Source organism: Hibiscus syriacus, unplaced genomic scaffold (assembly GCF_006381635.1).
Source record: "Hibiscus syriacus cultivar Baekdansim isolate YM2019G1 unplaced genomic scaffold, ASM638163v2 tig00110020_pilon, whole genome shotgun sequence".
NCBI classification, from domain to species: Eukaryota; Viridiplantae; Streptophyta; class Magnoliopsida; order Malvales; family Malvaceae; genus Hibiscus; species Hibiscus syriacus.
Genome location: NW_024062568.1, coordinates 196,120 through 219,445, shown reverse-complemented (window position 1 = coordinate 219,445; position 23,326 = coordinate 196,120). Strand labels below are relative to the sequence as shown.

The 23,326-nt window shown below is 29.8% G+C and overlaps 3 protein-coding genes and 1 pseudogene across 3 annotated transcripts; 2 read left to right on the top strand and 2 right to left on the bottom strand.

The window, feature by feature from the left end:
* Positions 1 to 173: 173 nt before the first annotated feature.
* LOC120213364 lies at positions 174 to 1,091 on the top strand (annotated as a pseudogene).
* A 1,660-nt stretch (positions 1,092 to 2,751) lies between these two features.
* Positions 2,752 to 3,625, bottom strand: LOC120213363 (bidirectional sugar transporter SWEET6b-like). Its single transcript, XM_039211542.1, has 3 exons — positions 3,555 to 3,625; positions 3,242 to 3,461; positions 2,752 to 3,165 (listed from the first exon to the last, which is right to left on the bottom strand). The coding sequence occupies exons 1-3, from the start codon at positions 3,623 to 3,625 to the stop codon at positions 2,752 to 2,754; spliced, it is 705 nt and encodes a 234-aa protein (XP_039067473.1).
* A 2,579-nt stretch (positions 3,626 to 6,204) lies between these two features.
* On the top strand, positions 6,205 to 9,022 carry LOC120213074. The gene is made up of 6 exons (XM_039211209.1): positions 6,205 to 6,716; positions 7,039 to 7,265; positions 7,668 to 7,959; positions 8,029 to 8,114; positions 8,216 to 8,307; positions 8,402 to 9,022. Exons 1-6 carry the CDS (start codon positions 6,384 to 6,386, stop codon positions 8,665 to 8,667), a joined length of 1,296 nt encoding a protein of 431 aa, XP_039067140.1. The 5' UTR covers positions 6,205 to 6,383; the 3' UTR covers positions 8,668 to 9,022.
* A 2,238-nt stretch (positions 9,023 to 11,260) lies between these two features.
* LOC120213075 (exonuclease DPD1, chloroplastic/mitochondrial-like) lies at positions 11,261 to 13,255 on the bottom strand. Its single transcript, XM_039211210.1, has 3 exons — positions 13,069 to 13,255; positions 12,008 to 12,617; positions 11,261 to 11,916 (listed from the first exon to the last, which is right to left on the bottom strand). Exons 2-3 carry the CDS (start codon positions 12,598 to 12,600, stop codon positions 11,493 to 11,495), a joined length of 1,017 nt encoding a protein of 338 aa, XP_039067141.1. The 5' UTR covers positions 12,601 to 12,617; positions 13,069 to 13,255; the 3' UTR covers positions 11,261 to 11,492.
* Positions 13,256 to 23,326: the final 10,071 nt, after the last annotated feature.

The following is a 23,326-nucleotide window of genomic DNA, read 5'->3' as shown; positions in this document are numbered from 1 at the left end:
TACTTATTTACTATTTTATAATATTAAATTGTATTTTAAGTGATTGAAATTTAATTAGATAAGGATTTCTACTCCAATGAAAAGTCCTTCTCTATTCTTTGCTTAAACTTTATATATAACTTTGGAATCAGCCCTTCATCCCTCACAATTTCTGCGTTTGATTGTGCTCTCTTCCCTCCTTAGTTACAGCTTGATAAAAGGTTTCAAGATGGGACTTGCTCACAATATCGTCGGCATTATCGGGAATGTCATCTCTTTCGGTCTCTTCCTCTCGCCACTGTAAGCACACTCTCTCTCTCTTTATTCCTTTTCGAGCATTATACGTATTTTCTATTGAAATTGAAATTGAAATTTAAGCTAACAGTTGTTGTGAATTAATAGGCCAACGTTTTACCAAATACATAAGAAGAAGGCAGTGGAGGAGTTTCAGCCATATCCCTACTTGTGCACAGTGATGAACTGCGTAATCTGGATGTTCTATGGTCTCCCCATTGTTAAAAAAGACAATATATTAGTGTTGACCATCAATAGCGTCGGCCTTGTCATTGAACTTCTCTACTTAACTGTCTACGTCGTTTATGCTAATGATCGCAAGAAAAGGGTACGTTCATATGAATCAGACACCTTATTTGTTATATAATATTTAATGAATGCCTATGGTAACTTAAATTGTGTAGGTTCGTGTTGGGTGTATCCTCCTCTGTGAAGCAGTTTTGACAGTAATCCTTGTGACGGTGGCAATGCTGTGATTGCACAGCCATAGAGTTCTATTCGTGGGAATAACAGCAGATATTTTCAACATTATCATGTACGCTGCACCTTTGGCCATATGGAAAAAGGTTTACGATACAAAGAGTGTGGAGTACATGCCTTTTTGGCTCTCACTTGCTGGTTTGTCTAATGGCATCTGTTGGACCATTTATGGCCTTCTCCAGTTTGACATCTTCATCCTGGTTTCCAATGGGCTAGGATCCGTCTTCGGGGCAGTTCAGCTGGGTTTATATGCTTACTATTACTTCAATGGAACTAAAGAACAAGCGAAGAAGCCATCACAGGTTCAGCTCTCTAATCGACCCAGTGGAGCAGCCTGAATATTTTAGACCCTCTTTCTATTTTGAGTCCCAAAGGGAACACAACTTCTTTTAGGCTAGAGCATTTTTTAGGTTTAGGGTGTATGATATGTTTTATTTGGATATTTTTCTTATTATACTCTCTCTCTCTCTCTCTCTCTCTTTTTGCCCTTCGTCATGTTTCTTTGTTAACACAAACATAATTTAATCCAATTATTTTTTAATATATTAATATTTGCAGTATGTTTCATTTAAATCATTGTTACAATTTGAGATTAGCCAAAAAATTTAATAGAAAAGATATCAATCCGATGACAATTAGAGCAAAAATAAAGTTATAGGACTAAAGTGTAAGATAAGTTAAATATGAATATTTGCATGGTGATTTTTCCTAAAGCTTGGCTTAGTGGAATGTTATGAAATTTGAAGGATTATGTGTCAAGCAAATATTTTATTAAATTTTGGAATTTATAAATAATGTTTTATGTTGATTTTGGAAATTCAGTTTTTTTTTCTCGTTAAAAAAATTTTATTAGTAAAAGATTAATCTCAATTATATGTCTCGTTAAAAACTTCACTAATCATAGAAAGAGGAAAAAGTACATGTAGTAACAAAAACATAAAAATCAGTACCAACATAGCCAAAAAAAAAAAAAAGAAAAATACCAAATTGCTAACTCTCGGAGATCAACAAGAAAAGAAGTAATACAAAGGTACTTGAATTGTGCAAACATAATTATATGACTTCATGGGGAACACATATGTCACTGAATCGTGAAGAGAATGTAATCTCGACGAACCAACATATCAACCAAGCATTCATCATATTGAGAGACCTCACCACAAAAAATAAAGGAAACATTCCAAAAAAAATGATACAAGCTCCGCACCATCATTGACCGCACATAGAAGTCATAACAAAATAATCAAGATCCAATCAGTCAAAAAATCAGATTATTCCGCTTAAGATTGTCTAACCTCTACAACGAAGCGACAAAAAATGAGACCGCTAACACCACCACGCTTGGAAAATAGATTGTCTTTGCATGTTCTAACTCTTATTAAATTTGTATGTGTCTAAATCATTACTTTTCACTTGAACTTACTTTTCATCACTTCCATAGTGTTTAGTATTATTTTAGTATTGTAAACTTTTTTATTATATTTTAGGAGTTTTTGCGGTATTGGTGTTAATTTCTTAATTTTTAAGTGTTATTTGATATTTAATGTAATATAACACCTTGATCTGTACGAATGTTCCATTCAAATCGTATCCAATGAAACAATTAGCTATCTCTTAACAAGATTTTGTCTGCAAAATTATGTCCTTTTCCAGTTCTTAGGAAATTATAATAAAATTATACAACAGATAAAGAAAATTAAATCATGGGATTTGCTCTAATCATTTGATTGATTTCTTCTTCTATTAAAGAATTTTGGTAATCGCAGATTGTAACATTCATTTAAATGGAACATACTCCACATATTAGTATATAAAAAATTAATTAGATTAAATTTTGTTTGAGTAAAAAATCAACATGACGAAGGGCAAAAAATAAAAAAATAGAAAAAGAAAGAATTGAATAAGAACAATATCCAAATAAAACATATCATACGCTCTAAACCTAAAAAAAACTCTAGCCTAAGAAAAGCTTTATGTTCCCTTCGGAACTCAAAATGTTCAGGCTGCTCCACTGGGTTGATTAGAGAGCTGAACCTGTGATGGCTTCTTCACTTGTTCTTTAGTTCCATTGAAGTAATAGTAAGCATATAAACCCAGCTGAACTGCCCCGAAGACGGATCCTAGCCCATTGGAAACCAGGATGAAGATGTCAAACTGGAGAAGGCCATAAATGGTCCAACAGATGCCATTAGACAAGCCAGCAAGTGAGAGCCAAAAAGGCATGTACTCCACACTCTTTGTATCGTAAACCTTTTTCCATATGGCCAAAGGAACAGCGTACATGATAATGTTGAAAATATCTGCTGTTATTCCCACGAATAGAACTCTATGGCTGTGCAACCACAGCATTGCCACCGTCACAAGGATTATTGTCAAAACTGCTTCACAGAGGAGGATACACCCAACACGAACCTACACAATTTAAGTTACCATAGGCATTCATTAGATATTATATAACAAATAAGGTGTCTGATTCATATGAACGTACCCTTTTCTTGCGATCATTAGCATAAACGACGTAGACAGTTAAGTAGAGAAGTTCAATGACAAGGCCGACGCTATTGATGGTCAACACTAATATATTGTCTTTTTTAACAATGGGGAGACCATAGAACATCCAGATTACGCAGTTCATCACTGTGCACAAGTAGGGATATGGCTGAAACTCCTCCACTGCCTTCTTCTTATGTATTTGGTAAAACGTTGGCCTATTAATTCACAACTGTTAGCTTAAATTTCAATTTCAATAGAAAATACGTATAATGCTCGAAAAGGAATAAAGAGAGAGAGTGTGTGCTTACAGTGGCGAGAGAAAGAGACCGAAAGAGATGACATTCCCGATAATGCCGACGATATTGTGAGCAAGTCCCATCTTGAAACCTTTATCAAGCTGTAACTAAGGAGGGAAGAGAGCACAATCAAAAGCAGAAATTGTGAGGGACAATTACCTGATTCCAAAGTTATATATAGACCAGGATTTTTAGTTGGAGTAGAAATCTTGTTCTAAATAAATTTAATATTAAAAATTATAAAATGTCAAATAAGTAGAAGAATTATACCGAATTTAGAATTATTTTTGAAAGCAATAACTGTTTTTATTAGGAGCTGAAACTATATATACCCAATTATTATTTGTTTAGTTGTATTTATTAGGAACTAAAATTATATATTCAATTATTATAAAGCAAATAAAATCATAATCATACGTAAATTGCAACATCCCTAATTCATGAGGTAACTAATTTTAATCTATAAAATACACTTTTATTATTTATTTTTTTAATCGTGATACAACGAGGATATCAAGTTCGGGTAATAGCTCGAGCCAAAAACCTAGGATCTTTCTATTTGAGGATCAAACATTGTTAAGTGGTTTAGGATTGACACATATATGTTAATAACAAAAATATTTTGTATAAGATATGCACAATTAAAATATTTAGACGGACACAATCAATAAAATAAAAAATATATAAAAAATAAAATTTTAAAATATGCACTAACCCATCTTAGATCTCATATACATCTGCCACTCCTTGTACCTTCTATGCACCATCAGTCAACTTAGAAAGAGTTTTTGAAAGGTACTTTTAGTTTTATTTAGTAGTGTCTAGTATTACCATAAAAAAGTGCTTTTGAAAATATAAATAATCATTTTATACATGAGTTTTGGTACAATCATAGGTATTTAATTTATGAATAAATTAATTTGAATTGAATACTATAAAAGTGAGGGTAGCCCTCCCAACTAGGGATGGTCATGTCAGGTAGGGTCAGATTTTTGACCAACCCGACCCGTAAAATATACACACTACATCCGACCCGAACCCGACTCAATTTTTTGAGATAAAATCTGAATCTGACTCGACTCGACACGAATAATATATTTATTTTAAAAAATATTTTTATTCAATAAAATAGAGAATTAATTGAAAAAATAATATATAGAGGGGTTTTATTGTAATTATCCTTAAATATAAGGTAAAATTATATGTTTTTTCAGGACGGGTCGGTAGGGTATTTTTCACCATTAATTGAATTTTCTTTTAAAAAAAATCTAATCCGTTCAAATCGGCTCGAGTGGAGATCCGTCAAATTTAGGTCTAATGCACATCCCTACTCCAACCCAATTAATTAAATTATATTTGAAAAACACTTATTAGCACTATATAATTAAGTGAGATATATAACATCATTTAACGTTAGTATTAATCTAGACGTCTATTATCAGTATCGAATTTTAAGTCGTATTTATGGGACAATAATCTTAAAGAATTTGAAAATTAAAAGTGTTATTTGTTAAGACATTGTGGGCATTGTAGATATCAAAATAATCTTAAAATGTTTGAAAATAATGTTGAAAATATATATTTTAGTAAATAATATTATCTTTAGGTTTTTCAAGTAAAAAAAACTTCGTTTACTGCAAATATTAAGAAAGGCAAACTACTTGAATAGTCACTAAATTATAAGATTAATTCTATTTGAACAACTAAATTAAAATACTTTTCAATTAGGGCACTCAACTATTAAAATATTATCAATCAAGTCATCAGCTGTTAACAATTAACAGAATTGTTGATGTAGCAATTAAATTTGTTATATAATTACAAATTTAGTTCTCATTACTTGCACATTCTATTAATTAGAACTAAATTGAATTAAATTAAAATTAAGAACTTATTGAGCGGACTCAATAGTTAAAAGGAGTGTTGTTCTCTTTTGAGGTCTCGGGTTTGAGCAGTTGCATTTACAGGATGTGTGTGCGTTGTCAATGATTAAGAAAAACTATGAACAGAAAATACCTTGTAATCACCCTAAATCATTAAAAAAAATTGATAAACTACATAATTGATCACTTTCGTTTTAGTTTTGTACATTTTTTTACTAAATTCAAAAAATATAATATTTAGTCACTTTATTTTTTATTTAATAAGTACGTGGTCACTTTTATTTAATTTACTCCCTTTTCCTCATTAAAGACAACCAAAATTTCAATGACTAAACATTTAAAATATGATAAGGCAAGTGACCACATTTTAATTAAATAAAAACGAAAATGATCATATTTTAATGAAATGAAAATGAAAATGATCTAATATTATATTTTTGAATTTAGTGAGAAAAAGTATATAAAACCTATACGAAAGTGACTAATTCTGACAACTCGATAAAATGTGTAAGTAATAAGGACTAAATATAAAATTATATAAATTTAACTGTCACGTCAGTAATTATATTAATCTTTAAAAGCTGTAACTTGATTGATACTATTTTAATAGTTGAGTACAGTAATTAAAAATATTTTTAGTTCAGTAACCTAAGTAGAATCTGCTCCATAGTTTAGTGACTAATCGAGTAGTTGCCCTAAAAATTATTTCTGGAATTTTCTGGATTTCCTATTTACTTGTAAACTCCAAAATAAAAAATTAAAAAGGAAAAGAGAGAAAACTCATTAGTTATTCCATTATTCATCTCAAACTCAAACAGCTAAAAAATCCTCGGTTCTTTCTTTAATTAATTCCATCGAACTATACATATATACTCACACCACTCACCTCTCCACCGCTGCAAATCAAGCCAGAAGGACCATTTTCTTCTTTGACCGTGTTTTTCTTTTATTCCGTACAATGTCGTGTTCTGGTGGTGTTTCGACCGCTAGAAGCAGAGGCGGTGAGAATCGGTTTTATAATCCGCCGCCGATGAGGAAACAACAAAAGCAGAAGCAGCAACAGGCGGCGACGAAGATGCAGCGCCGGGAAGAAAGGCCGTCGATTTCCAGGACTTCGACTGAGAAGAGAACGGATCGTGAGGAATGCGCTATGTCATCTGCATCGTCATCGTCGTTGAATAATAGTGATAATAATGACAAGGATAATAAAAGGAATTATGCAAATTCCACAAATTTGGATCGATTTTTGGAGTTCACGACTCCTGTGGTTCCGGTTCAATATTTCCCCAAGGTAACAAAGAAAACCCTACTTTTATCAATCACGATTTGTTTTTTCTTCTATTTTCTAGCTTCGGCTCAATAATTCTGTGTTATTTTAATTTCTTATTAAGCAAAACCCAACAGAAAATTGAGGAATATTGTTTTATGCTACTAGTTAGAAAACGTTGTAAAGTTGAATATTTTGTAGAATGACAGAAACTCAGATAACTAGCAACTGTTAATTGTTAATAAATGCAAAATAGTGAATTGTGTTTTCTCCCGAAATGATTTGTTTAATATGAAGTCATTGATTAATCTTGTATCGCTGAAATTTCACTTTGGTGATCCTATAGACAAGCAGCATTAGAGAATGGAGAGGTAAAGAGCAAGAGCTTGGACTGCAGTCTCTGCCATACTTTGTGCTTGAGGATTTGTGGGAGTCTTTTAAGGAATGGAGTGCATATGGTGCTGGGGTTCCTCTTTTGTTGAATGTGAGTGACTCTGTAATGCAATACTATGTGCCTTACTTGTCTGGTATTCAGCTGTATATGGATCCATCGAGACCCTCCACAAGGCTGAGGTAAGCCGTTCACTCCATATCTATAATATGTGGAATCTATAGTGCCTTTCTTGACTGAGAATTTATGATGGCTCTCAAAAGTTTTTGGATCCTTATGTGGTTAATTAGGGACCGCAATTGGATTATTAGAGTAAGATTTATTGGCTTGTGGAGTCAATTCTTGAAACTTGCTTGATAGTCAATATAATCTAGGTTGTGTTGTATTATTCCCAAAGTTTTGCTGATTTGCTTTAAACTATCTGCTCTGCTTGGTCAATAATCTTAGTGAGATAAATAGAGGTTGAAGTGCAACGCGATGAGTTCTCGTGAGCTGCAAATCATTAGTTTTAATTCATCCTTGAAGTTCCGTATGTATAACATGCTTGTTGTGTTATTTCATTTTAGTGTCTCATTTTTCAACAGGAGGCATGGTGAGGAGAGTGATACCGAGTCATCGAGGGAGACAAGCAGCGATGGTAGCAACAGCGATTGTGGCATAGGAAGAAGAGCTAACAATGTTGTCCAGGGGGCTCGGAGTCAGCTGAAGGTTGCAGATTCAAATATCTCGAGACTGACCAGACTGTCACTTAGGAATAGATCCTTTGGGGGTTCATCGGGTGATGAAAGTGATAGTTGTAACCCTCCTGGTCAGCAGCTTATTTTTGAATATTTAGAACATGATCAACCATTTAGTCGTGAGCCATTGGCAGGCAAGGTAGTTCTGTTATCCTCTGTTACTTTATCATTTGTTGCTTGTTCTTTCTAATTACCATGCTTCCTGCAGATTGCAGTTCTTGCTACTCAATTTCCATCATTAAAGACATACAGGAGCTGTGATCTCTCACCTTCAAGTTGGATTTCTGTGGCATGGTATATATTTTCTTTCTTTCTTGGAAAAGTTATTCGGCTCGTTTATTGCTATTGTGATTTTAAACCCAATTATATCTGACAATTTTTTTCCTTAAATGAAGGTATCCGATATATAGGATACCAATGGGACCAACTCTGCAAAATCTGGATGCCTGCTTTTTAACCTATCACTCTCTGTCTACACTGTCACCAGGTAAGCATCTCATCAGCCCTTTATATATGGTTGAATATTCGTATTGTCTTCGATAGGCACTTTGTACAATGTGTTATTATATATTTTGGTTCAGGGTCCAGCATCAGCATGGATGGGTTCCCCTTCCGAGGCTTTAATATCAGGGAGTTTCATGGTGCTAACATGTCCTTGAGGATACCATTACCCACATTTGGACTGGCTTTCTATAAGTTCAAAGTTTCATTTTGGAATCCTGATGAAGTTATTGAATCCCAGAAAGCTAATTCCCTTTTACGAGCCGCCGATAGTTGGCTCCGGCTTTTGCAAGTGAATCATCCTGATTTCGGGTTTTTTGTTTCCCATAATACATACTGGAGGTGAGCCAAGTTGTAAAGCATCAACGCAGTCTGCCACTTAACTCGGAACAGAATCGCCATTTCCTAGCAGGTAACACTTGCAAACTACCCATTGATGGTTGTGATTATGATGCTCTATCAGGAATTGATTATGGTAAAGAAAAAAAAGTTGAGAGATTATGATGCTCAACAACAAAAAAGTAAGACATATTTCGTTTCATCTGGTGAGTTTCTAGTGATAATCATGGCTTTGAAGTGATAGATGTTAATGGCTACGCCTAAAGCATCTTAATAACTTGGTTTGATTTTGATGATCAAGAAGAAAATATGTGATATTTGTATGTACTTTTTCTTAGTTCCAAAATGACTACTTGTACTAACATTTTTATAGATAAGACATGAAGTTTAGTATACACCATTGTATTCTTCAACCCTTGCCGCACAAATATACGATTGGACAAGTGTGGAGTTAATTCCTTATATATAGTTTGTGGATAATATTTTTATTTTAGGTTGAAATTTATTTTCAAACAGAATTAAAGTTTTAGGCCGAGTAATATTAAAATCAATTACACCAATTATATATAAAAGATTGATTTTTTATTATTGTGTATATATTGAAATTTGAGGCAAAAAAATAGCAGTAAAGTTTTGAATTTTACAAAAACAACAAAGCAGAGAAAAGATGACGATATGGTCTTCCAAGTTTAAAAAAATTGCAAGGGGTAAAGTGAGATAAGTGTTAAACTTTAGGGGGTAAATTATGTGTTTACCCCATTTTTTGTAAAATATGGTTTCCGGTTTCATCCTAACTTCCTCTTAATTTCAAATTTGCGTATAACGGAACAAGTATATAACTTCGTAAAGGTACAGTGACAAAATCACTCCTTCAATATTTGTACGGACGATCATGGTCATTTAATTCTTGTTCCTTTTTTAAGCACTTTGACTCTCATTGTTTTAATTTTTAGTCATAACATATATTGTTAGATGAAAATCTTTGGTTAATTAATGATCTATGTTGTTAAAATAATATTTAATTATTGATGTGATATATATCATATCATTCAAAGTGATGAATTGATATATGTCACATTGTTTAAAACGATCATGTAGTATATGACATGTCATTTAAGGACGTGTTAGGATTGAATTTTTAAGGAAACAAGTTGTTAACTCTAAAATAAAAGGGTATTAAAAAGTGGTAAAATCATAAAAATTAAGAGATTAAGGATATAACTTCATTAATTTTAAAATTTAAAGGTCTTAAAATGTAGTTAAATCTGATAAATTTAGGAATAATGTTTAATTTTATTAATTTCAAATTTGATAGTGTACTAAAAAGTATTATTATTTTTTGAATGAATTATATAAAAATATTAATTTAAAATTATATATGCGTATAATATATTCAAATATATTATTTAAAATAAATAATTGCGATTTTAACTTAACCATTAAACAAATATATGGTTTTAACCATGATGCATTGATATGAGCTCAATCAGTCCTAAACTAGTATTAAGTAATATAAGTTATGTTTTGATCAACATTTTAGTATGTTTGATTTGCTCTGATTTATTTTAGATAATATCGTTTTGTATCAGTACATATTAACATGTATTGATTAATACAAAATTTAATATTTTTAATTATTTTTACATAATTATTAAAAATGAATTGTAGTCATTTAATTAAAAAATTTAACTTAATTCAAATTATTTATTTATATAAATTTATTTTTATATACGTAACTAAGGTGTTATTTCAAAAAAAAATTATATATTATATATAACACAAATATACCTTAATTATATAATTTTACATAACTGATTTTGTATAATAATAACAAAATCAACAAGTAATTATTATTAAATGGTATATATTATCCCAAAGTTATCCAGTTCTCGTTTTGTCTAGGGATGTCATTCGGTTGATTTGGTCATCAACTAAATCGAATTTCTTTAACTAAATTAACTGAATTTTTTCTTGTAACTGTTAATTGAATCAATTTTTTTAAAAAAATATTAATATAAAGGAAATGATTTTTTTTTAGTTAGATTAATTTAAATTTAGCAGATGTATTTTTTATTTGACTTAAAATTTAATTAGGTATAGATAATTTGATGAGTCTAGTGTGATTAGAAAATAATTGGGTCATAATTCTCAATAAATTTAAGCTTAAAATATGCATTTAATATATATATATATATATACCAACAAAGCTAGGGGTATCAACGTTCAATGTCAAATGGTTGAAAATTATATTTAAACATATAATATATATACATTAATAAAAAAATTAAATTTCTCTTAATTCCAAATTTTATTAAAACTAAGGGACTGTTTATTTACTTCAGAATGATTAAACGCTGAATGATTCAAATGTTGAATGATTCATAGGCTATATATGAATTAACTCTGAATGTGACATGTTGTTTGATAATAGCTCTGAATCATTCAGTGTGTACTTTTATGCTGAATCATTCAGTACTGTTTTGTTAAATTAATCAGCATTGAATCATTCAGAAATGATAAACAAACACGCTGAATGTTGAATAGTTTCATTCAGAGTCAAACAAACATCCCCTAAATATATATGTAATTCAGTTAACCCGACAGCTTGCTTTTGTAGCTCAGTTGGTTAGAGCACCCGTTTAGTAAGCGGAACTCAATGAGAGCACTTTCAGTTTTTTCCCCTTCCATATATCCGAACATGGGTACTGCAACAAACTGGTACCTTTTCTTGGCAACCACAGGAAACTACGTAGAATTGGATGCTCGTAATCATCATCCATACACAAATGATGAAATATATACAACACCCCGACAAAAAAATGATATATAGCTTCATCCCTTCTTTTTTGTTTTCACCAAGTTGATGACATCCGAAACCTTGAATGATTTCTCGAGGATATCGGCAACCGTAAGCTTCATCTCAACTGTCATCCTCTCAAATATAGCCGTCAATATATTCACGTCCGACATGGCTCTATGTGCTGTTGCATTTGTTGTGTCAATGCCAAAGTGTTTACTCAGTGCCTGTAGTGAGTATTGTCTCGATCCGTTCAACTTCATCCACTCTCGTCCAAGGGGACCGGTGTCGAAGAACCAATAACTATATGGAATATCCATTGAACAAAGGGAGAATTCCTTCATTAAGAAGGGTACATCAAAACAACGCGCATTGTGAGAAATGAAAAGACAAGGGCTCCCGGGAATCCGTTGACGACTTCTGATAAAGCGCAGTAGGATCGGAATGAAGTCGTTCATCCTAGTCAATACGGGAAACAATCATCCACTATAAAGACAAATCAATGAACTAAAACTTAAGTAGTTGCAGATTGGTAAGAAGAATAATGTACCTAGGGACACCTGGTTGATTCACCATGGCAGTTGAAATACCATGAATGTGAGAATTCGGAACATGTCGGTCAGGATTAATCAGGGTGTGCAAGCAATTGTTCTTGCCCCCCGAAAGATCTCGGATTGCAAATTCGATAATCCGTCCAGTCTCTCTGCAAAATCCAGTTGTTTCAATATCGAAAACAAACATACTTACAAGTTGCTTCGGGTCTTGGCTCTCTAAAATCTGGCGTTTGGCATCACAAAACTGGGTGCTCGTAAAGCAACTTGAAACCGAAGAAACAATATTACTGCTTGCCTGCACTTGTCCATCCATGAATTCATGCCTAACGTTACTTGCTTCGCTTTTCGTACTGTCTCTAGTTCTTAGACCACTTTCTGTTGATTTAGGTCTCAAAACCGGTGGCCTGTGTACTTTCCTTTGTTGAAAAGGCTCAAAATTATTCGATCCACGCACACAAACCCCATGAGAACATCTTAGCTTGTGAAAATTGTGTGACAAACAGCTTACACATGCCGATCGAAAGCATGGTAACGGCTGGATTCTGCAACTACGAAGTTGCATAAGGGAAATGCAGATAGCACCGGTCATCGATTGGGCTCGACCGACTGCGGAAACAAGTAAACAGCTTGAGGTGATAAATAGGGAATAGAATGTTAATCAAAACGATGGCATGAACTTGTGGAACCTTTGTTGCTTGCCATTGCCACTAGCTTCACTTCCATATGTTCATCAAAATTCAATAATGATGACAACACAATGTCCCAGATTTACCAAACAATTATGGTTCCCACTAAGAAATGAAACTTTATTTCACAGCATATAAGAACCGAAAGCAAAGCTAAATAATAAAAAGAAAGTAACGCGTTTGCAACTAACACACCCAACTAGACTATGAATACAATATGCTTACGAGCAACAATCATTAAAACCCAGAAAATTTCTGAGATTAAATCACACCATTAACTTTAAAAAGAACCCAAATCAAGAATCAGGGAATTATTCAAATACAATCCAAAGAAGCACAGAATAACAAAACAGTGACAAGAAAAACACTACCTTTTAAGGGAATTCAAAAAAACTGAGAACTACAATGGACAATCAAACTGCCATTTTGAAGTGAAAGGGGCGGTTTTTATGGAAGACGAAGCTATGGTGAGTGGCAGATATAATAGGACGGATTTTGCAAGTTTGAATCCCTAAAGTGTACGGGGAGTGCGCGCTTTTCCAATTTCCAGTTCGATGGACAAAGGTGAAGAACCTTTCTTGGCGCTAGTTCAGCCCAATCAAACGCCCATTCTTGAAGAATAATGCTGAAGGACCAAAACCCAAACTTAAGATCGACTTTACAAATCAAACTTCTTAGATTCTATGTGGATGAATGGTGATAAGATTTATTATTAGATTATCGAGTTTGAATATTATAGTGGTAAGATATATGTAATACCCGTGATTGTACATTTTATTTTATTTTAATTATATAGTTAAAGATTTAATCTTTTGTAAGAACGAGACATATATTGGGCCGGGATTCTTCTGTTTCGGATGCTAAAGTTCGTTGAAAGAGTGTTTGTTTGTCAAATTCTGAGGGCAGGCCGAGTATTAAGGACCTTTATTGTATGAATAAGGTATGTTTATTCCAGATGATGATAAATGCTTTGACTGATGAGGGATCATTATTGGTCGTGTGGGTGAAGGCTTATATGATTAAGGAGAATGATTTTTAGACTGTTGAGATTAAGGATTCGGCCAGTTGAAACTTACGGAAAATATTCTCATTAAGGGAGGCTTGCTTAATTTGTAATGTTCTGGTTCGTAGAGTGGTGACGTTGAGGGAGATTTAAGCAGAGGTACGAAGTAGCGAGGATGACACAAACTTATTTAATTTCCGTTACATGTTTCCAACCATGCGATGATTGTTTGGCTTGTCATTTTTAATAGGTTGACGACAAGAGATAAGTTGTTAAAAATGAGATTGATGGTGAGTAAGCGGTGTGCGTTGTGTGACGAGGCTACCGAATCTCGTGATCATCTCTTTTTAGATGCTTTTTTTAATTGGCATTTGAGAAAAAAAAGTTCTCGACTTGTGTAACATGGATAGGATTATTCGCTCCCATGGGCGATTAGTACTCCCAAGGGTAAGTCCATGCTCGTCATCATTCTCAAGTTGGCTTGCGAGTGTTTCTTTATTTGATATGAGGATTTTTCATAATTTAACAAGGGGAAGATGTTATTCATGATTTCGGTTAAGGAGATTGTTAGATTTTAAATTTAGAGTAAAAGGATAAACATGATTAGTTTTGTAGATTCTACATTTTGTATAGAGTGGAGTCTTATCAAATTTTATTTGATGTTCTTGATTCTTTATAGCAACTTGCTATTTTCTTTGGATACTGTACACTCGATTAATCTTTAAAAAGAAGGAATGAAATATGTTTCATCATTTACCAGTACACAAAAGTATACGTGGTTGGCTCTCAAACTGAATAGGTATATCATAGATAATAATATTTAGTATAGATATTTGGCTTTATTTAATAAGCCACGACATCAGTTTAGTGTTAGTTGTCTATAAAATATATTCTTTATTTTTTTTACTTTTCTATATCGTATATTTTTTTTTTTATTTTTTTTATTTTCAATAACTCTGCCTTTACAATACAATTTAATCTATCCTTTGATATTTTTGTTCAAAAAGAAAAATAATCTACCCTTTGATATGTTTTTTCTTTTATCTTTTTTTATTGATTGATTGATTATTCTTTTCATTTTATTTTCTCATGGTTCCATTTGATGTTACTTCGACTTATCAATATGACACTTATTTATTATTCTGGTGATTTTCTTTGCTATGGACCTTAAATTTGATTTAGATATGCAGTTTGCATTCAGAAATAATTACGCTCTACTCTGATTTACGATTTTCAATAGTATTTCAATAGGTTGATTCTATGTTGTGATTCGTTTGTTTATACAATCAGATATGTTTGCATCTATTTTTTTCAAATTTTTTAATTAGATTTTAGCCTTTTCTTGTGTGATCTTTATATGATTTTAAGTGGATAGGAATATGTTCTAACTTTTATTATAATTTTAGATATTTCTTTCAATAAACTAGCAATTTCTATTTATATAAGAGAAGATAAAGAGGTCCAAGTGTGAGGGTATGGAATGGTGGCAGTCTAGCAGAGAGATACTTGGTAAATACTAAACAGCAACGAGTATAAAATTTTATGTAAGATAATAATTTATAGAATTTTAAAATAATAAAAACTGATTATTAATAAAATAATAAATATTTAAAATTTTCAAAAATTACGATATTAATTAGTGACCCATCGGTTCATCACAAAGCAGACATGTAGCATGTTTTTTCCTCTCTTTGGACACTTGACAGTGAGCAAAGTTGGCAGTGGAACCATCCAATAATGCACGTTGACTTCGTCGTATGAAGCCAATAAATCAAACCTCAAAATAATAACAACAATAATGCAAACCTGATGACACCATCCCCACTCCCCCTTTCCCTCTTTTCCTTTTCAAAACTGGGAATGGACTCATCAGATTCATGCTATGGCACCTATTGCTACGATAAAAAAATAAATCAATATTTAAAAAAAACAGTTACCGTTTAGGTATATTAAACCTATCAAACAACTTCGATGATAGAAGAGAGTATTGTTATATTAGAGATTTTAAATTTAAACAGTTGTGTCTGCAAGATGTGTGTATGTGATTAATAATTAAAAAAATTCTAAATAGACATTATATTGTAATCATTCCAGATTATTAAAATATATTTTTAATAATCGATGAAATTTAAAGATATTTTAAAAATGAAATGAGTAGAGATATTCTCAAACGTTCTCCATATTATTCACATGATCACCCTCACTTGTCAAATTGATGCATGGAACATGTAAAATCATGCCAATCGCTTCCTATTTCTAAACACTCACTGATGTTAATATTTCAATCAAGTTTGGTTTTCTCTTAATAATTTGGTTCAAGAACCAATCTTTGACGAATATAGAGAATATGTATTCGAATAATTATTACAAGAAATGTATTCGAATTAAGCCCACGTATGGTAGAATTTAAATTAAATAAAAATTGAATTAAAAAATCACATATGATAATTGTACATGATGAAACTCTATCAGAAATAAACTAACCACGAGTCATTCTCCTTTGAGATTAACTGACTAAAATAAAAAAATTGAAAACATTATAATAAAAAGAAGACAAAAATATTATGAGAAAATTACCAAGTACAGAAAATGAAGGGGATGATTGAGTGATAAATTCAATGAGAGAACTTCATCATTGTGGTCATGATGGCAATCAAAACAATGAAGATGAAGATAGAAAATGGTGGTGTTGAGAGTATTGTTCTTTCATAGGCTCCGATTCTGACGTTTGGATTTTTTTATAAATCTATTAGGACAATGGATTTTGAGGAATTAAAAGAAATACAAAGATGGGAGAATGGAGATTAAAGAGAAAGATCAGTTAAAATTATTGTTTTATAACTAAATGGTGTCAGGTTAGCGCTTAACACGTCACATTAGTTTTTCTTCATCTACAATAATGATTGTTAACGTCAAACGATCAATTTATTTTAAATCGATAACATCACTGACCAAATCATTAGTTTTAGATCATCAGTGCGGAAAAAATATTCAAATATATATAACTATTTATGTAGTTTATCTTAAAAAAACTTGCTAAGTGTAGCTTGAATGCCCGGAGATGTGGATCTAATCGCCATGTTTCCAACTTGTACACCAAAGGATGAGGGCCACGCTCAATGCTATAGTTCAGGAAATAATATATTAAAAAAATAATATGATATAAATATATAGATTTTCTAATTGTTTATACAAAAATTATTAACCTTTTGAAATTTATATAAATATAAAATGTTTTAAAAGGAAATTATTTAATATATTATTAGTAAAATGTATTAAAAGAAACTTACAAATATTTTTTATAGAACCTATGAATAAAATGTGGCGATTTCATTAAAATAAAAAATAATATTTAATTATATATATTATTATTAAATCAAAATATTACATCATAAAAAATTAAAATTTAATTATGTAGTTTTCAGAAATAAAAATAACACGTTAAATGTATGCATTTTGTTTTGGATAATTAATAATAAACTTTTAATATTTGTGTTTGTCATTTATGGCTAAAGGGACATTATACAAAGAAACGCACGTACGATGCAAAAGCGTAGGTCCTTCCCCTCTCCGCGTTGATTTTCCATTTTCTCCTCTTTGGATGGGACCCACTCTATTTGGCTACCACAAAAGCAACACCACGTGTCCACTCCTGATATTCAGAACGAGATCATCCAATACGTCACGTCTTTTGCATCCCTGCTGACGTGTACCTCTTCGAAATGGATCTGTGGGTCCCACGCTTCCCCTTCCATCTGAGTCCCCTTGTCCCATGTGTCGGGATTGTTTCAGGAAAGACAGACTAATATAAGGTGTTACTGGATACTTTAAAAGATTTTTAATAAATTTGGTTTAACGCTACCGAAAATATCGAGTAATAATAATGTAATATGTGGAAATCATAAAGAAATGTTAAAAAATTTGGCAACCGACAAACTTAGCTTGTCGGTTTGTATCGATACTTTATAAAAATATATTAATCCATAATAATATAACAGGTAAAAAAATGACAAAACCGGTCTATAAATGACAAAACAGGTAAAGCGTTACTGGATATATTGAAAGTGTCGATACTTTATAAAAATATATCGATCCATAATAATATAACAGGTAAAAAAATGACAAAACCGGTTTATAAATGACAAAACAAGTAAAGCGTTGTTGGATATATTGAAAGTGTCGATACTTTATAAAAATGTATCGATCCATAACAATATAACAGGTAAAAAAATGACAAAACCGGTCTATAAATGACAAAACAGGTAAAACGCTATTGGATATGTTGATAGTGTCGATACTTTATTTTAAGTATCGACACTTTTGGAATTTAAAAGAGAAGAAGTTATAGCGCTAATAAAGTGTCGATGCTTTATAAAAATGTATCGATCCATAACAATATAACAGGTAAAAATATGACAAAATCGGTCTCGAAATGATAAAATCGGTAAAGAGCTACCGGATATGTTGAAAGTATTGATACTTTATTATAAGTATCGACACTTTTGAAATTTAAAAGAGAAGAATTTATAGTGCCAATAAAGTGTCGATACTTTATAAAAATATATCGATCTATATCAATATAACAAGTAAAAATATGACAAAATCGGTCTCGAAATGACAAAACCGGTAAAGAGCTGCCGGATATGTTGAAAGTGTCGATAATTTATTATAAATATTGACACTTTTGAATTTAAAAGAAAAAAAGTTATAGCGCTAATAAAGTGTCGATACTTTATAAAAATATATCGATCCATAATAATATAACATATAAAAATATGATAAAATCGATCTCGAAATAACAAAACTGATAGTAAAAAAGTGTGTTTGTGTGGTCATTTTTATTTCAGAATTTTCATTTTTAATACAAAAAGTTGGATATTTTAAGTAAAATCCAGTAAGAAAATAACAAAAATTTTGCAGTAACGAAAGAATAACATTGGGAAACCTACCATGCTATCAGTTTCTCAAAGAACAAAAACCCAAAACATACATCTTTTAACACAAACTTATTATATACTCTTATTATCTCTATAAGATAAAGTTAGGTCAGTTTTAGTTTTATTTTTTGTTAGGATTTTGTGTCATTGAAACTGTTGATTGAAGAACTTAAAATGGTGCACGCATAAGTGTCAATGCATTTATGAAAAGTATCGATCCAAAAAACATCGAAATCGATAATTATTATGTAACAAGTAAATTTACAATGTAACCGGTAAAAATATATTGGTTAATTAGCAAATATGTTAACATTATGTATCGACACTCTTTAAATATGTGTCGATACTTTTTTCCTAAAATGAAAACACAACGAGGTGCACGCATAAAATGTCGATACATTTAAAATTGTATTAATCCAAAAAACATCAAAACCGATAATTATAATGTAATAGGTAAATTTGTAATGTTACCGGTTTAAATATACATGTTTAGTTAGAAAATATGTCAATATAACCGCTACCTATTACATTATATAAGCGCTACCTAATATATTATTGTACTTGATAATATTTTCTGTTAAATGATATATCATAATCGATCACTTAATTAATAAATCACGCCATTTTTTAACCGTTTTTAAGACGCCGCACAAAACAAGTCCCCTGTATCGACCCTTAGCTGGATTCCTGTTGTATCGGTAAAAACAATCTCAAAGTCTTAAATGTAAAAGCCACATAAAAGGTATTTATCTTTTGTAAATTTTTTTAAATATATTTTATAATAATAATTAAAATAAATTTGTAAAAAAAATAGATTCTATATTAGATATAAAATATACGTGAAAGTTGACCGAAATAATAAAATCGGTAGTAAAAAAGTGTGTTTAAGTGGTTATTTTTATTTCAGAATATTTATTTTTAATACAAAAAGTTGAATATTTTAAGCAAAATTCAGTAAGAAAATAACAAAAACTTTACAGTAACAAAAGAATAACATTGGAAAACTCACCATTCTATCAGTTTCTCAAAGAACAAAAACCCAGAAACTGACATCTCTTAACGCAAACTTATTATATACTCTTATTATCTCCATAAGATAAAGTTAGGTCAGTTTTAGTTTTTGGTTAGGATTTTGTGTCATTGAAACTGTTGATTGAAGAACTCAAACTGGTGCTCGCATAAGTGTCGATGCATTTATGAAAAGTATTGATCCAAAAAATATCGAAATCGATAATTATTATGTAACAGGTAAATTTACAATGTACCCGATAAAAATACACTGGTTAATTAGCAAATAAGTTTACATTATGTATCGACACTCTTTAAATATGTGTCGATACTTTTTTCCCAAAATGAAAACACAACGAGGTGCACGCATAAAGTGTCGATACATTTAAAATTGTATCAATCCCAAAAACATCAAAACCGATAATTATAATATAATAGGTAAATTTATAATGTTACCGGTTTAAATATACCTATTTAGTTAGAAAATATATCAATATAACCGCTATCTATTACATTATATAAGCGCTACCTAATATATTATTGTACTTGATAATATTTTTAATTAAATGATATAACATAACCGATATAAATTTTAAAAAATTCCCCCTGTGTCGGCCCTTAGCTGGATTCCTGTTGTATCAGTAAAAACAATCTCAAAGTCTTAAATGTAAAAGCCACATAAAAGGTATTTATCTTTTGTAAATTTTTTTAAATATATTTTATAATAAAAATTAAAATAAATTTGTAATAAAATAGATTCTATATTAGATATAAAATATACGTGAAAGTTGACAAAATTTAAAATTTAATATATATTGAATTGGTGCCAATTTAACTGAAATGATAATATATATCATATAATTTTATATTTGCCTTTTTATTCTTCTATATAATTATTAATAAAATAATTAAAATATACTATTTTAAAAAAATTAAACTAAAAGTATGTAAAAATAATTTATCATTATATCCATACTTATTTATTAAATATATTTTTTTATAAATATTTTTTTAATAAAATGTAATATAGGTAAAAAAAATTACTTTTAAACCGAGACCTTCTTTGTACCCATAAGAAATCTCAATTTAGAGATGACAGTAATAAAATGAATATATAATATTTTGTAAAATTTAACTATTTAAATTTATTTTAAAATTTAACTATTTAAATTTATTTTAAAATTTAAAATATGTTTATTATTCACTCTAAACCTATATATCTTTATCTATATCTGAATTCATATTAATTAAAATTATATGTTAGACGTTTAAATTTATTAAGTAATTGAATAGTTTTTTTATTATAATATCGTATCTATTCATAATCTTTTTAGTCATTTGCATCACATTACATTATGCAAATACTCAAACCCAAGACCTCTAGGGAGAACAATATTATTTTTTTTTCATAACCGATGTCACTCAATAGATTCAATTTAATTATTTTTTAAATAAAAAAATAAATCAAATATTTATAAATATATGAACCCAAGGACAGACACAATATATTATGCTATGGGGGCAAACTTATAAAATTTTAAATGGAACCAAAATTAAATTGTCAATTAAAAATATAAATAAAATATCTAAAATATATATTAATTTAAAATTTTCAGGGACAACTTTCTCGCTCGTACTTCCATCATTCCTTCCATATATGAACCCACATAATTTAGTATATCCCTAAACCAAGTTTGATGTTTCAAAATAAGATTTTGAATTTTGTTGACGTGTTTTTTTATTCTTATTTTAGAATGAACACGTGTTTTGTAAATAATAATATTACATTACATATAAAATTTAAAAATAATTAAGTTTAAATATTTGTTACTAAGTAAACTTATTATCATCTCTATTAATATAACCAATAACAATTAGCCAACGCAAAGCATGTTATTTGACAATGAAAATATATATTTTTATTTATATATAACACATGATTGTAACACTTTAATGGTTAACGTAAAAGCTAACTTTGGGATAACAATATATAATATAATTTTAAATTAGTTGAAAATATTAAAATATTCTGAGAATTGCGTATAGAATAAAACATCAAATATTTTATTATAGACTCAATGGTGTGTGAACTATTCAAAATTAAAAAAAATTTAATGTGACTCTTGAATTATTTTTATACCAAGTGTGATCCTCAAATTCAGGAAAAAAATCCAATAGGGTATTTTGACTAATTATATATGTCGTTAACCGTTACGATGTTGATACGATATTTACACTATTGACATCGCAATTAATGGTGTTGACGTGGTAGTCTATAATGGTTGATAATGTGGTAGATGGACTAAATTATTTTTTTGGTCAAGTTGGAGGGCTAAATTACTTTTTTTTTAAAAGTTCAATGACTTATTTGATTTTTTAAAAGTATATTTATTTAATATTAAAAAATATGTATATAAATACCAAAAAATAAATTCCTAAAATTTTAAAAATATATAGTAAAAATACTATTAAAACGTAAAAATTAAAAATACATCACAGACTATAAAATTATAAATTATTAACAATTAAAAATAATTTAAAAAAGCATATATTATACATCTTGCTTTAGATACACAAAGACAAATTAAACATATTTATATAGCCGAATTAGTAAAACTAACATGCTTTTAATTTCATACATATATACATACATACATCAACAATCACTACATATGTCATATTCTTTTTATTTCTTACATATATAAATATTATACATGCTTTCTTTATCATATATTCATATCATCAACACTTATATAAAGTGTTCTTATTGATTTAGTCGAAACTTAAGATTTTTTTATCTGAATATAATTAAGAAATACTGTAAATCATTCAAAACATTTATACACACATCTAATTATATGTTGGACAATTCAAATGACTATTCGCAATCTTGAGCACATCGTATAATGAGCTAGCATAGAAAGCGCATTCAAATTACTCCCATGTTTCTAAATTTTTATTTTTATGACATTATTACCTTATGTTTAAGGAATATAAAAAAATTTTAAAATATAAAAACTATTAATATATTTTGAAAAAAATATGATAAATAAATAGCAGTAAACTCAAGCTAACAATAGAGAAATGAGTATTTTTCAAGTATTCAAACTTTTTAATACCTTTAAAAAAATTATTTTAACAATTTATCATTTATTATTAGACAGCTTTATGAAATTTTTTAAATATTTTTAAAATTTTAATGATACTTTTTAAATTTTAATAATTTTATATTTTAAATTTAAATAATTTATTTTTTTCATTTTTCTTAAAATTAAAGGCTCAATGGTATGTAAGTCTCTCAAACTTTTTTTGGGAAAAAAATCAATATAACCCTCAAACCATTTTTGCACTCAATGTGGTCCGTAAATTTATAAATAAGCATTAATGTGACCTTTTGATCGTTGAATGTTACGATATTAATGTGATAGTTTACTGTGCTAATCAAATATTATAATTAGAAAAAATACTATAATAAAATTTTAGTAATAATTGAACGATTAATTAGATATTATCTAGTAAGTTAACGTGTTATGTTATCTCCTTAATGATATGTAATGATAGAGTTGATCATTTTATAATTTTTGAAAGTTCACTAATTAAAATGATCAAATATTTATAATTTAGGAGTTATTTGTGTACTTTACCTAATTTAAAAGGGTTTGGAGCATGGAATCAAGTGAA

Coding starts and splice junctions, on each gene's coding strand:
- LOC120213363 (XM_039211542.1), bottom strand. CDS start 3,625: ATGGGACTTGCTCACAATATCGTCGGCATTATCGGGAATGTCATCTCT. Junction 3,462..3,554: donor GGTCTCTTTCTCTCGCCACT/GTAAGCACACAC, acceptor GTGAATTAATAG/GCCAACGTTTTACCAAATAC. Junction 3,166..3,241: donor CTAATGATCGCAAGAAAAGG/GTACGTTCATAT, acceptor TAAATTGTGTAG/GTTCGTGTTGGGTGTATCCT.
- LOC120213074 (XM_039211209.1), top strand. CDS start 6,384: ATGTCGTGTTCTGGTGGTGTTTCGACCGCTAGAAGCAGAGGCGGTGAG. Junction 7,266..7,667: donor AGACCCTCCACAAGGCTGAG/GTAAGCCGTTCA, acceptor ATTTTTCAACAG/GAGGCATGGTGAGGAGAGTG. Junction 8,308..8,401: donor TCTGTCTACACTGTCACCAG/GTAAGCATCTCA, acceptor ATTTTGGTTCAG/GGTCCAGCATCAGCATGGAT.
- LOC120213075 (XM_039211210.1), bottom strand. CDS start 12,600: ATGACCGGTGCTATCTGCATTTCCCTTATGCAACTTCGTAGTTGCAGA. Junction 11,917..12,007: donor AATCAACCAGGTGTCCCTAG/GTACATTATTCT, acceptor CGTATTGACTAG/GATGAACGACTTCATTCCGA.